At 38.6% G+C, this 12,527-nt stretch overlaps 1 protein-coding gene across 18 annotated transcripts in view; it reads left to right on the top strand.

The window, feature by feature from the left end:
- KDM6A (lysine demethylase 6A) overlaps nucleotides 1-12,527 on the top strand; it is a 158,176-nt gene that overhangs the window by 105,609 nt on the left and 40,040 nt on the right. For 8 of the 18 annotated variants that reach the window (XR_009726379.1, XR_009726378.1, XM_061359298.1 and 5 more), the window contains 8 exons: nucleotides 2,993-3,119; nucleotides 6,007-6,105; nucleotides 6,456-6,675; nucleotides 7,238-7,372; nucleotides 7,814-7,969; nucleotides 8,600-8,695; nucleotides 10,451-10,555; nucleotides 11,142-11,537. Coding sequence is in view for 16 of the 18 variants with exons in the window: in XM_061359298.1 (XP_061215282.1) it covers nucleotides 2,993-3,119; nucleotides 6,007-6,105; nucleotides 6,456-6,675; nucleotides 7,238-7,372; nucleotides 7,814-7,969; nucleotides 8,600-8,695; nucleotides 10,451-10,555; nucleotides 11,142-11,537 (1,334 nt within the window). In the remaining 2 variants the exon portion in view is untranslated. The remainder of the gene's footprint in view (nucleotides 1-2,992; nucleotides 3,120-6,006; nucleotides 6,106-6,455; nucleotides 6,676-7,237; nucleotides 7,373-7,813; nucleotides 7,970-8,599; nucleotides 8,696-10,450; nucleotides 10,556-11,141; nucleotides 11,538-12,527) is intronic. The other 10 variants (XM_061359307.1, XM_061359306.1, XM_061359305.1 and 7 more) reach the window with 3 other exon arrangements.

The following is a 12,527-nucleotide window of genomic DNA, read 5'->3' as shown; positions in this document are numbered from 1 at the left end:
TCCTTCTGTACAGTCTTAATTTTATGCACGAGGAGAAGAGAGATCAAGTTTCCTTTACCTGTGCTATTCTAGGAGAAAACTTTTGTTTGTTCTCCCCCACGCTTTCTCTTGCCTCTCACCTCCATGCATAGAAAGATAAAATTGGGAAGCAGCCCTTGTTTCAGCAGTGAAACTAGATAGGGATTGCTTGTTCTGAGTTCTTTCTCTTAAAAATAGATTCTTTATCAGTAAACCTCAGTAAAGATCTCCTGAAGATACAACTCGTTATTCTTCAATCCAGTAAGGTTTTGATGAAACAGAAAATAGGCATCACAGCACAGCATTTCCAGAGATACAGGAAATCGTTTAATGTCTTTTTTTACCCTTGTTTATAATCCCTGAACTATTACCTTTATCTCAGGCTTTGCCTGGCAGTGTACCTGGTATGCTTGTTCTTGATGTACGCAGGTGCATTATAACAGCCACCCTCACATAAGCCTTTTTTTCTTAAAGCATGAGTATTTTCATTTTCTTATGCTTAAGAATCAGAATTTGAATCAAAAACATAGCTTAGGAAGTCCACAAGTGAAGGTAGTGTATGTTACATATCTCTGCAAGAATTATTGTGGGGTTTTTTGCTTTCCTTTTTTATTTCTTTTCTAATGGGTATGGTTTTGACTTGATCCATTTTCAGACAAGATAACTGTACTGTAACCACTTGGCTCCTAACCTGACATTTCTTTCAGACCATGAAATACTCAAACTTCTGCTTCTGACCACAGTTTCCAAGCGATAAGTCTTGAAACACCTTAGGCAAACGTTGTTCAGTAGATAAGATTTTCTTTGAGATTTCTTTTGTTAAAGTTTGGAAGTTTGTCTTCCATTTGCATAAGTGTCACTGTGACTGTTAACAGACTATAGCCCACGGAATAAAGAATAAGCCATATAGAACAGGTAGAGTGAAGTATTTAAGGTATAGTCTAATTATGGAGAGTGAAGTAAAGCTGCAAATACTAATCAGTTACATTTTCAGCCTTCCCTACCTTGTCTAGCATTTCAGATGAGATCTGAATCTCATCTGGATATTTGAGTGGTATTGTCTGTTCATGTGGTTAGACTATATCATAAAGGGCAAGTTTAGGGTGCTGAAGTTTAGCTGATGGAGGTTTTAAATGGAAATTGTGGCAGTCAGGTGAAGTTCCTGACAACTGGAAAAAGGGAAATAAACCCCTCATTTTCAAGAAGGGGAAAATGGATGACCCAGGGAGCTAAAGACCAGTCAGTCTCACCTCTGTGCTTGGCAAAATCTTGGATCAGATTCTCCTGGAAAGCACACTAAGGCATGTAAAAAAACCAGCGAGGTGTGGTTGGTGACAGCCAGCATGGCTTTACTAAGGGGAAATCCTGCCTGACCAATTTGGTGGCCTTGTATGATGGCACTACAGAACTGATTGACAGAGGCAGAGCAGTTGATGTCATCTACCTGGACTTGTGCAAAGCATTCAGCACTGTCCCACATGACATCCTTGTCTGTAAATTGGAGAGACATCAATTTGATGGATGGACCACTCAGTGGATAGAGAACTGGCTGGATGGCCACACACAAAGAGTTGTGGTTAATGGCTCAATGTCCAGCTGGAGACCAGTAGCGAGTGGTGTCTCAGGGGTCACTCTTGGGACCAATCTTGTTCAACATCTTTGTCAGTGACACGGACAGTAGGATCGAGTGCGCCCTCACCAAGTTTGCCGATGACACCAAGCTGTGTGGTTCGGTTGATACGCTGGAGGGAAGGAATGCCGTCCAGAGGGACCATGACACACTTGAGAGGTGGGGCAGTGCCAACCTCATGAAGTTCAACCAAGTGCAAGGTCCTACGCCTGGGTCGGGGCAATCGCAGGCACAGCTACAGGTTGGGCAGAGAAGAGATTCAGAGCAGGCCTGTGGAGAAGGACTTTAGGGTGTTGGTTGATGAGAAAATGAACATGAGCTGGCTTCAGTGTGAGCTTGCAGCCCAGAAAGCCAACTGTATCCTGGCCTGCATCAAAAGGAGCATGACCAGCAGGTTAAAGGAGGTGATCCTGCTCCTCTACTCTGCTCCCATGAGACCTCAGATGAAGCACAAACCAGCTGTCTACTATGAAGGATTTTCTTTATACTCATAAATGGCAGTGAGATGATTTTGTGGCTGCTTAAAGTAATTCCATCTAAGCTTAGAGGAAGGTGAGGAGCATCTTAAGATGATGAAGATGTTTCATTTGAAATGGAAACCAATCAGCGGTAGAGATGTAAAAGATGATTGGGGACCATGGATTGTAGGTGAATAAATTGTCTTCTGTAATGAGACAACTGAAAGAAAAAGGGACATGTGAAAGAAAATTGTATGTGGTTAGATGAGGAAATAAAATTATCTTTTCAGCAGAACTTACTAAGTAGATGAGAGGTAATTGTATGTTTCAAGGTGAATGGAAGGGATGTTGTAACAATGAAGGTTGAATGGTTAAGAAACATTTAAGTGGAGATAACAAAAATTCTCATGACTGTTCTGATGGGGTATTGTCTAAATGTAGAAAAGGGATAAATATGAGGACTTAGAAGAAAAGGAGTAAACTGAACATAATGTACATATAATTGGTGTGCATTTTTCGCAATGACATTGAAGGTAGCTGTTCACCTGAGGGAAGAGTTAACATTTCAAGATTTTCATAGCAGAAGACTGAGCAGTTCATAATTGTGCTGCTAACCTCATAGAAAAGTTATTTAAACAACAGAAAAACACAATGCACTTTAAAAGTACCTGAAAGTAATTTTAACTTAGGATCCTTTGGTCCTGTAATTTTAGTACAGAACTTTAAAACTTTTAAAAGTTTCCCTTACAGTATTATATGTAAATGATATTGTTGATTGATAATCCTGTTTTGAAAGAGGAACTAATGCTGTGAACATCCTGCTGTGCCAAAATGTTAAATGATCTTGGGGAATTTCACTTCTGCCATTTATGGGTTCTTTGTGTAGGCTGGATGCATCACACCGTGGATCAGCTTGGAGACAAGGCAACCAAGGAAAGCTATGCTATACAGTATCTCCAGAAATCTCTAGAAGCAGATCCAAATTCTGGTCAATCCTGGTATTTCCTTGGAAGGTGAGCTATGACTTTATAGATGCTGTAACTGTATTTATTTTTTTGAGGATACTGTTGTAAGTTATCTTATGTTGGTTTTCTTCTTAATACTTTCAGAGGAAAAATGAAGGGAAAGGGTGTATGTACCTACTGAAGTCTAGCTTTCTGGAAGGTGTCTAAAAAGACAAAGTGCTAACATATTTGGGATGAATATGTTACCCAAGTGGTCCTGCTTTTTTTGTAGTTATTATTTAGTCTACACATTTACAGTAATCTGAATCGGCTCTGCTGCCTTTACCTGTTCCTCCCGCCACATCTCCCATTCTCTCTCTTTTTTTGGTCAATGATTTGTAAATGTTGATGCTTTTCCACAATTCTTTATCTCTTTATTTTCTCAGAATCTCCCCTCTATCTTAGTAATTTTTTGCACTAAAATACAGATATTTTCCCAGGTACATGTGCATTTTTAAACAGCATATATTGCTACTAAATATCAGTTCAGATAGATCCATTCTATTACCTATTTAAATGTTGCATTACTTGTGTACTGTCAGACAGTATTTTTACTTGAAAATTAACTTACTGCAAGATGTAAACCATACAAATGTGATAGCTTTTCTTGGTTTCCTGTTTAGGAAAATAGACTAATTTACACAAACCAGTAGTAACTCTTGAAATAATCAGGTTCTGGAGAGATCTTTGAGGGCAGTTCAAGTCCATATGTTGAACAGGTTGGCTCTGTTGAGAAACACATTAGAAATTAGTTATGCAAAAATAAAATTAATATCCTAACCTCAGTATCTTCCAGATGACTTTCTTGTAGGTTTGTGTCATCCTAGTTACATTCCTCCAGCTGTTTCTGTAAGATAGGGTTTTTCCACCAGCTGCCTTGCAGGCTAAGGGAGGATTGAGTGTGAAGGGCAGAGAGCTATAGCAGGTGTGGAGGGAAAAGGGAAAATGAGACAGGCATCATGTGGCCCATCTTACTATCCACTGGGCTGATATCCTGCTTTTTTGCCGGTGGTCTCGTCCCATGGGCCTTGGGCTAGTTGAGTTCTTACATAGCAGCAGCATCAAGCCAAGACCCTATGAACTATGTGTGCAGCTGCCATGCTCCTGCTCCTACTGTGCCACAGCTTTCTTTCACGTGGTTAGAGTGAAACTAAGGACCATACAGACAAGGGGGGGGAACACAAGAAATGGGGGTGGAAATCTAGTTGGAAGCATCTCTTATACTTTACAGGGAGGACTAGAGCAGAAATGTTTCTGCGCCCCATTCGTCCATGCCATATTCTGGCAGAACAGGGTTGTGCATTTACTCTTTTTCTCTTCTCATGTGTTCCTTCCTCTCTCTGCTGGTTGTCCAAACTGGATGGCAAGTTGGTCTAAAGTTACTTTTCTTAAAAAAAATGCCACCATCATCTCTCTCTCCCACTAAAAAATCCAACAACTTGTTTTCAGTTTTGTTGGGCACCTAAGGATAGTGGTGTCCTAATTGGAGTCTTCATGTATTTGATAAGCAAGACAGATTGAAAAAGGTATACTGGAACGCACATTGGGTTTTGATAAAAGTGGTCTTCTGAAGCATTGTGTTCAGACTTAATGGATGCTTTTAGGTGACGTACTGCCAGATTTCATTATATTCCTTTCCTAGCGTACCTCAAGAATATATGAAAGAGGGTAGCATGCTTGACAAACCTTTGCCTCTACTGTTCTGTTGGGATTTATTTTCTATAGAATAAAATTTTTCTATTGTTATTTATGTGTTTTGAAATTTATCAGTTCTTTTCCCAGCAGGAAAACTTATTACAAGCAATATAAGAAGCAGAGCTATTGTAGATTAAACTAGTAAATATATATATATATATATTTAATGTTGTATTTATTTGAAGCTTTCCATTTTAAAAAGGTAGGTATTATTCCGTGTGGTATAATTGTAGTTCTCTGTAGACTTCTGATATTTCTGCTGATAATAACAGAATACCTTTGATTCTGTGTGTGAAAAATAATCAAGAAATTATGACAAAATAGAAAACAGCAGGATTCTTTACAAAATGTTGTGCTGTATGTATACAGTAAAGCTAACTGGTTTGCTGTTCACACTGGGATATGAGAAATGCACATAAAAAGCTTCCCAGGCAGTCAGGAACCATCCTGACTCAGTTGGTCACTGTCTGTTAATAAGTCTGAAACACTTATGGTAGAATATGAAGTTTCCTAATCATCTGTTAGGTGAAATAGGTAACTGAATTGTTTCTTTGTGCTACTATTTGTAGATAAATAGTGTTCACAGAATCATAGAATAGTTAGGGTTGGAAAAGATCTTAAGATCATCAAGTTCCAAACCCCCTGCCATGGGCAGGGACACCTCACACTAAACCGTATCACCCAAGGCCTCGTTCAACCTGGCCTTGAGCACTGCCAGGGATGGAGCATTCACAACCTCCCTGGGCAACCTATTCCAGTGCCTCACCACCCTAACAGGAAAGTCTGAAACACTTCTGGTAGAATATGAAGCTTCCTAATCATTTGTTAGGTGAAATAGGTAACTGAATTGTTTCTTTGTGCTGTTATCTGTAGATAAGTAGTGTTCATATTGATTGATAAGTTACCACAAACAAGACAAATGTAAGTTTTTTAATTATGGTATGACTCTGTTTTCCTTACAAATGCAGGAATCCAGGGTTTAAGCAGTTTTGTGTACTTTTCAAAGAAATAATTAGGAATACATGTTGAGTAAGATGTTTGAGTCTGCTTATGCCTGGCATTCAGAAACAGCATATGTTTTGGGATCATCTAGATGAGTCTGTATTTGCATGACTTAACATTTATCAGATCCGTCTTGGTAAGTCATCCTCAATGATTACCTTGTATAAATATTACCAAAGTTCTTTTTTTCTTCTCCCAGGTGCTATTCAAGTATTGGGAAAGTTCAGGATGCCTTTATATCTTACAGGCAATCTATTGATAAATCAGAAGCAAGTGCAGATACATGGTGTTCTATAGGGTAAGAATGATACAGGGTAATAAAATTACATAATTCCCTGTTAATACACATAAATAAAGAGTATCAGCTCTTTAACTCTTTTGTGGTCATAGGGGGACTGTAAAGCTTTTTTACTGATACCATCATGTTGTCAGATTGGTTTGATTTGAAGTTTAAATAATTGATACATATTTGCTTTCTCAATTTATTTAAAATAATACGTATAAAGATTGTATGTGTTGTTTATGCCTATAAACATGGTTTATATAATGGCAAAGTTTATTAAGGGTTTTGAGGGGGGTGTGTATATTTGACTTGCTTGTATTTTGACATTGTTACTAATTCTCGACTTCACTAATCTTTCTATTCAGTGTGCTGTATCAACAGCAAAATCAGCCTATGGATGCTTTACAGGCCTATATCTGTGCTGTACAATTGGACCATGGCCATGCTGCAGCCTGGATGGACCTAGGCACACTCTATGAGTCCTGCAACCAGCCTCAGGATGCCATTAAATGCTACCTAAATGCAACTAGGAGCAAAAATTGTAGTAATACCTCTGCACTTGCAGCACGGATAAAGTATTTACAGGTAAAACCAATGTTTTCAAAAGTGGGCGATACTCTTCCGAATACACAGCAGAGGGGAGGGGAGAAGTAACGCACAAATTTAACTTGCAGTTGTTTGTGGTGTGTATAACCTGTTTTCATGTTTATTGTAAGCATATCATAGCCTGTAATATTTTATTTCTACCATTTTTAAGTGGGACTTAATTCCTTATAAACCCTATTTTGCACATTTAATCAAAGCATACTGTTCTACATCACTTTGCTTTTTTCTTTGTATTGTCTACATTTTTAAGTTCTCATAACATAGAGAGAGAATGCACATGCACTATCTTTCACTCTTGTTTGCAATTTCAGAAAAAAGGAATTGTGAGACCTCTGAATCCAGAGCTCATCTTTGTTCTGATTCTCACAAAGGTTTATATTCTGGTTACCCTCTTTATACTTAGCACCTTTCTAAAATCCGAAATTTTAAATCTGTCCTCTCTTTAAGACATAATTAGCTACAGCATTTAGGAAGATTTCATGGACTTGCTCTTACTAAAGTAGGCTTGTGTTAAATTTGCTTTTTACATAATTTTTCCTAGGCTCAGTTGTGTAACCTTCCACAAGGTAGTCTACAGAATAAAACTAAATTACTTCCTAGTATTGAGGAGGCATGGAGCCTACCAATCCCCGCAGAGCTTACCTCCAGGCAGGGTGCCATGAACACAGCACAGCAGGTGAGAAGTTGGGTTATGTTCTGCAGGTGCCCAGCTTTAAGGGTTCTTTACAATCGGTAGTGGTCAAGCTTATTTTCTTGAGCACAGGACTGGCTTTTATTAATAAAAAGCCCTTGATTTATTTGCAAAGGGATACAAGATCAAGAGGCTCCCTATAATGTGGGAGAAATATGGGGGTACCAATTTAGAACCTTTGTGGATTTTCATGATTTCAAAATATATCATCTTAAATAGAAATGCTGCAGTGGTTTGATAATCCCATCAAAGGTACACATTCCTCCATTGATGACCATATGGAAACTGATTTTTCAGTTACTGAGATCACCTTCAGAGTACCTACTCAGCCCTTTTAATATATGTGGGCTGTTAAAAGATATAATTTAAGGGAAAGAATTAAGAATATATAGAACCATATTTTTGTCTTCCTTCTGTGATCCTTAGGCTTGTAAACCTCATCATCCAAATACTGAACCTGTACTAGGCCTCACTCAAACACCAATTTCACAGCAGTCCTTGCCACTACACATGATTCCTTCTAGCCAAGTAGATGACCTGACCAGTCCTGCCAAGAGGAAAAGAACATCTAGTCCAACAAAGGTATATACTCTGATGAACTCAAGAGCCCCCTACCAAAATTATATGGAAATATGCATTAAAATAATGCAGCATGCACAGAATTTGTGCTTTAAATTTTAATCCTTTGGCATCAAGGTGGGGAATGTTTTTAAGAATTTTAAAAAATATTTTTCGATGATGTGTTTTATCAGGTTACAGCTCAGACAAGAAGTGCATAAGGGCAATGCAGATCAGTGGCACTATACTGCAATCCTAGTTGTATAAGTGAAAAAGTGTTGTCTCATGATAGAGAGGGAGATGATCATGTCATCCTGTTTATTATCTTTGCTTATATTTAGAATTAAGTGTTTCATCATCATGTAGTGGTATTACAGTAAAGTATTCAGTTTTAAAAGTAATGTACGTATAAATTAATAGCATGATTTGATTGTTTTTCTTTAAGACATTAGATATCATTTAACTGTTTCTTCTGACTACTCTGATACTGTATGGGAATGGTGGAATGAGAATTGGCATGTTTTAGTATGTTCTTCATTTACATTGTTACTCTTGAAAAAATATCTAGTTCTTTCTTAAGTAAGATAAAATCTAGGTAGTTAAAGAAGTTCTGTTTACCCTTTGATAGTCACACATCTTAATGTTTTCTCTCAGAATACTTCTGATGTTTGGAGCAGTGGCCATACAGTGTCACATCCTCCTGTACAGCAACAAATTCATTCTTGGTGCTTGACACCACAGAAATTACAGGTATGTTGAAGATCTTCAGAAGCTTTGATGTATTTTTTTTGTTTCTTCCTCTTACGAAAATAAATCTGGAGCATTTTTCTCTTTCACATCTCTGAAATTCAGTGTGAAATATATCCCAAATAATTCCCACAGTGTAGTTCAAGTTGGGCTGCTATTTATGGCTTCCCTGTGTGAGAAGAGAAGCCATAAATATTATTATTTCTGTAGTAAAATAAACGATCTGTAGCTGAAACTGAACGCTTACATTGTATGAATTCTATAATTTATAAAGTAAGAACATACAGTAGTTCTTTTTCCTTATGATGTTTTAAAGATAGATATGCAAATTGCCACACTTGTATGCCAAGTGAGTCTTGCTACTTGCTGTTAGTGTGAGGGATATTGAAGGAGGTGTAGAAGTGTTGTAATATCCCTTTTTTCCCTTGAGGTAGCTTCTTCTATCACATTGCGTAAACAAACGTGCACATTCTACAAAATGCAGTTCTTCAAATGAAATCTGGTACTGCTTCTCTGTTGTTTGTGTATGTGAAATGCTAGATTTAATTTTTTAGATCTTGTTTCAGGTATATTTTGTTATGGTGCTTTGTTGTCTCTGCAGTTCTTTAGGGCTTGCAGTGAGCTTCAGCAAGAGTTCCGTGGTCTGAAAATTAGGTCTAGCTGGAAATTCTTACACAGATACTGCTTTGGATGCAGGGAAAAATAGAAAGGAACACGGTGCAGAGACAGAAGGCATTCTGATGACTGACCAGTGTTCCCCTCAACTCCAGTATAGTTCTTCAGCTGTTTCTCTGTCTGAACAACACTGACTTTATTATGCTGCATATTGTTTCCCTCCTTTCCCTCCCTGTCCCCCGCTGCCTCGCACACCCCTTTGGTCCTCCCTAATCGCCCTTCTGTATCTCTCTCGCCAGGCGTTCTCTTTCTTTTTCTTTGTTTATTTTATATCCTACCACTTCTCTCCCTTTTTAGTTTCACTTTTTTTCAGATCCAGTTTCTCCTCTTAAGCAGTATCTAAGTAAGCTTCTGTGTCCAAGTATGGTATACTGGATTTGCTGGCAATTGCATGACAAAGTTCCAGCGTATATGAATAGGAGAGCCAAAAAGAGACGATGCAAGAGGAGAGTGAATAAAACCTTTACTGCCTCTTCTAAGTCCACCTTTTAAAAGTCACAGCTCTGAGGCTGGAAGGATGCGCGATGTAACACACACCAAATAGCTCAGCTGACAAAAGTAGAAGGGAAAGGGGCTATGGCTGCACTGAGGCTCCAAAATGCCAGTAAAGGAGGTATGGGTGTTGATTTCACAGAACTGGTGGGCAGCAAGAGCAGTGCTGCCTGCAAAGCCTCTGCAGCCATAGCACTGGAGAGAGACGCAGACTTGCTTCTGTTGATGTTTGTGCTAGGTCTGCCTTTCTGATTCATGTTACCCTATTTAGACATTTTTTAAAAAGCAGAGTAACAACTGAAGAGCACTGGTTTAGACTTCTGTGTACCTGGTGCATGCAGTCTGTGGAGACCCTGTTTTCATCACACCATCATATAGATGCATATATATAAAATCAGTCTTTATTCATTGCAGTCCCCTGCAGAGGGACTTCAGAATGGAAAGATGTTTGAGTCTGTAACAGAAAGCTTAGTCACGTTTTGAGCTTTACAAGCCTTCTCTTCATGGATGATTTTTAGTATTGTGTGCAAGCAAGTTATTAAAAGGCACATGCAATTTTAATGATTCTGAACTGTACTGCTGTTTTTTCAGCACTTGGAACAGCTGCGTGCAAACCGAAATAATCTAAATCCAGCACAGAAACTTATGCTGGAACAGCTGGAGAGTCAGTTTGTCTTGATGCAGCAACACCAGCAGGTGAGAACAAAAATATTTTTCTCTTCTACAAAACTTTAGTCAGTAATGGTGTGTCTGTTGTGTTTCCTGAATTCTGAAGAAATCTCTTGTACAGGATTCTCATGTCCTTTACTATATGTTAAGTCATCTTTAATTGTGGTTTACTGGTTGAAATTTAATGGGTTTGGCCATGTTTTATTATAGAGCTACCAGATCATGTAAAAGCTTTCAAACACTGTCAAATTGAAATGGACAGACACACATTTAAAAGTGGTCTTACTTGAAAGATGCATAATTGTAATAAGACGCATTACAGAATATCCTTCTCTCATTGTTCACTCCTAGTGTCCAACTTTAGCAGTAAAATGTTAACAGTCAAACTGAAGGCCCTAGAAGAAAAGTGTGATGTTGGCTTTACCTTAAAATCCACTCAGCGCATTTGTGAGCATGACAGTCATCTTATTTCTCAAAAGCAACTCTGATGATCTTAAAATCAGTATAAAATTGGAATTGATCAGTGCAGTAAAGTACACAAGCAAGCACTGTATGATCTTTACTTCTTAAATTCCACAGCTAATGTTCTTGTGCTTTGTTCATCTTTCGTTAGATGAGACAAACAGGAGTTGCACAGGTACGATCTACTGGAATTCCTAATGGGCCAACAGCTGATTCATCACTGCCTACAAACTCTGTCTCTGGTCAGCAGCCGCAGGTTGCTCTGACCAGAGTGCCTAATGTCGCTCAGCGTGGAATCCGTCCCGCCTGCCCCGGGCAGCCTATGGCTAATGGACCCTTTCCAGCAGGCCCCATTCCCTGCAGCACAGCAAGAACGCTGGGTAGTACAGACACTATTTTGATAGGCAATAATCACATAACAGAAAGTGGAAGTAATGGAAACGTGCCTTACCTGCAGCGAAACGCACTCTCTCTACCTCATAACCGCACAAACCTGACCAGCAGCGCAGAGGAGCCGTGGAAAAACCAACTATCTAACTCCACTCAGGTATACAATTTCAGTTCGCTTATGGAGTATGCTAAGGAGGCTTGTTAAGCACATCACCACTGTTCAAAGTCTCTCATTTGTAGACACACATTTTTTCTGTTTCCTGAAGCCGATGACCTAGATGAAATTAAAACACACACTAGGTTAAACCTGACTATTAATTTTTATTATCAAAAACCTGTATTAAATTAGCTATTTTCAGTCTAAAAGAAATGATAGAAACGGCAGTTACATACTGCTCAGCTGCCTATCTTTGCAGGAAAGTTTCTTTAAAAAGAAATACTTGTACGTCTTTTTGTTACTGCTTCTTTAATGTGAAATGTTGTGACTTTGTTTTTCATGTAGGAGGAATGTGCTGCACATTTCATGGTAATCTGAATGTCGTAGTTACTTCTGACATTATGCTGTTGTCCTGATGTAATCATTACCCATATTTTGTTTCTGTATGATCTTTCAAAATTAATGTCTAGCAATCAAAAAAAAAAAAAAATACCCCAAAATCTCCAAAGCAGAGCTACTTGCAAAAAAAAAAAAAGCTACAGTGCCAGTAAAAATCCATAGGAATTAAAGTGTGTAAGTAGAGGCATTCTGTGTATGTGTGGGTTAGAACTTGGAGAGGGGTTTTTTCAGCCTAAATGTCTTTCTTCCATGACAGACTTTGTGAATGTAATGAGGTGTTCTGTAGGGATATATGCTAATGGTTGAATTCACTTTTACCAGATGGGTTATGCAGTTTTATACAGTACTGTTTTCTTCCTCAAAACTGCATGAATTTTTGTTAATACTGCATGTTACTTTAATGATGAAGAATTGAGAGTGGGCTGAGGTACAGACCAGACATACATACATGTTTAACTGCAGATACACCACAACAAAGGCTGAGGTAATACTGGAGCATCTTTCACTTCTAGGAAGACAGGCTGAGAGTGTTGGGGTTGTTTAGCCTGGAGAAGAGAAGGCTCAGGGGAGACCTTAGAGCAGCCTTCCAGT

This window comes from Neopsephotus bourkii, unplaced genomic scaffold (genome assembly GCF_033783945.1).
Source record: "Neopsephotus bourkii isolate Nb327-2 ecotype Australia unplaced genomic scaffold, CSIRO-AGI_Nbou_v1 NB_962, whole genome shotgun sequence".
NCBI classification, from domain to species: Eukaryota; Metazoa; Chordata; class Aves; order Psittaciformes; family Psittacidae; genus Neopsephotus; species Neopsephotus bourkii.
Note: the sequence above shows the minus strand (reverse complement) of the source record. Positions and strands in the feature narration are given on the sequence as shown.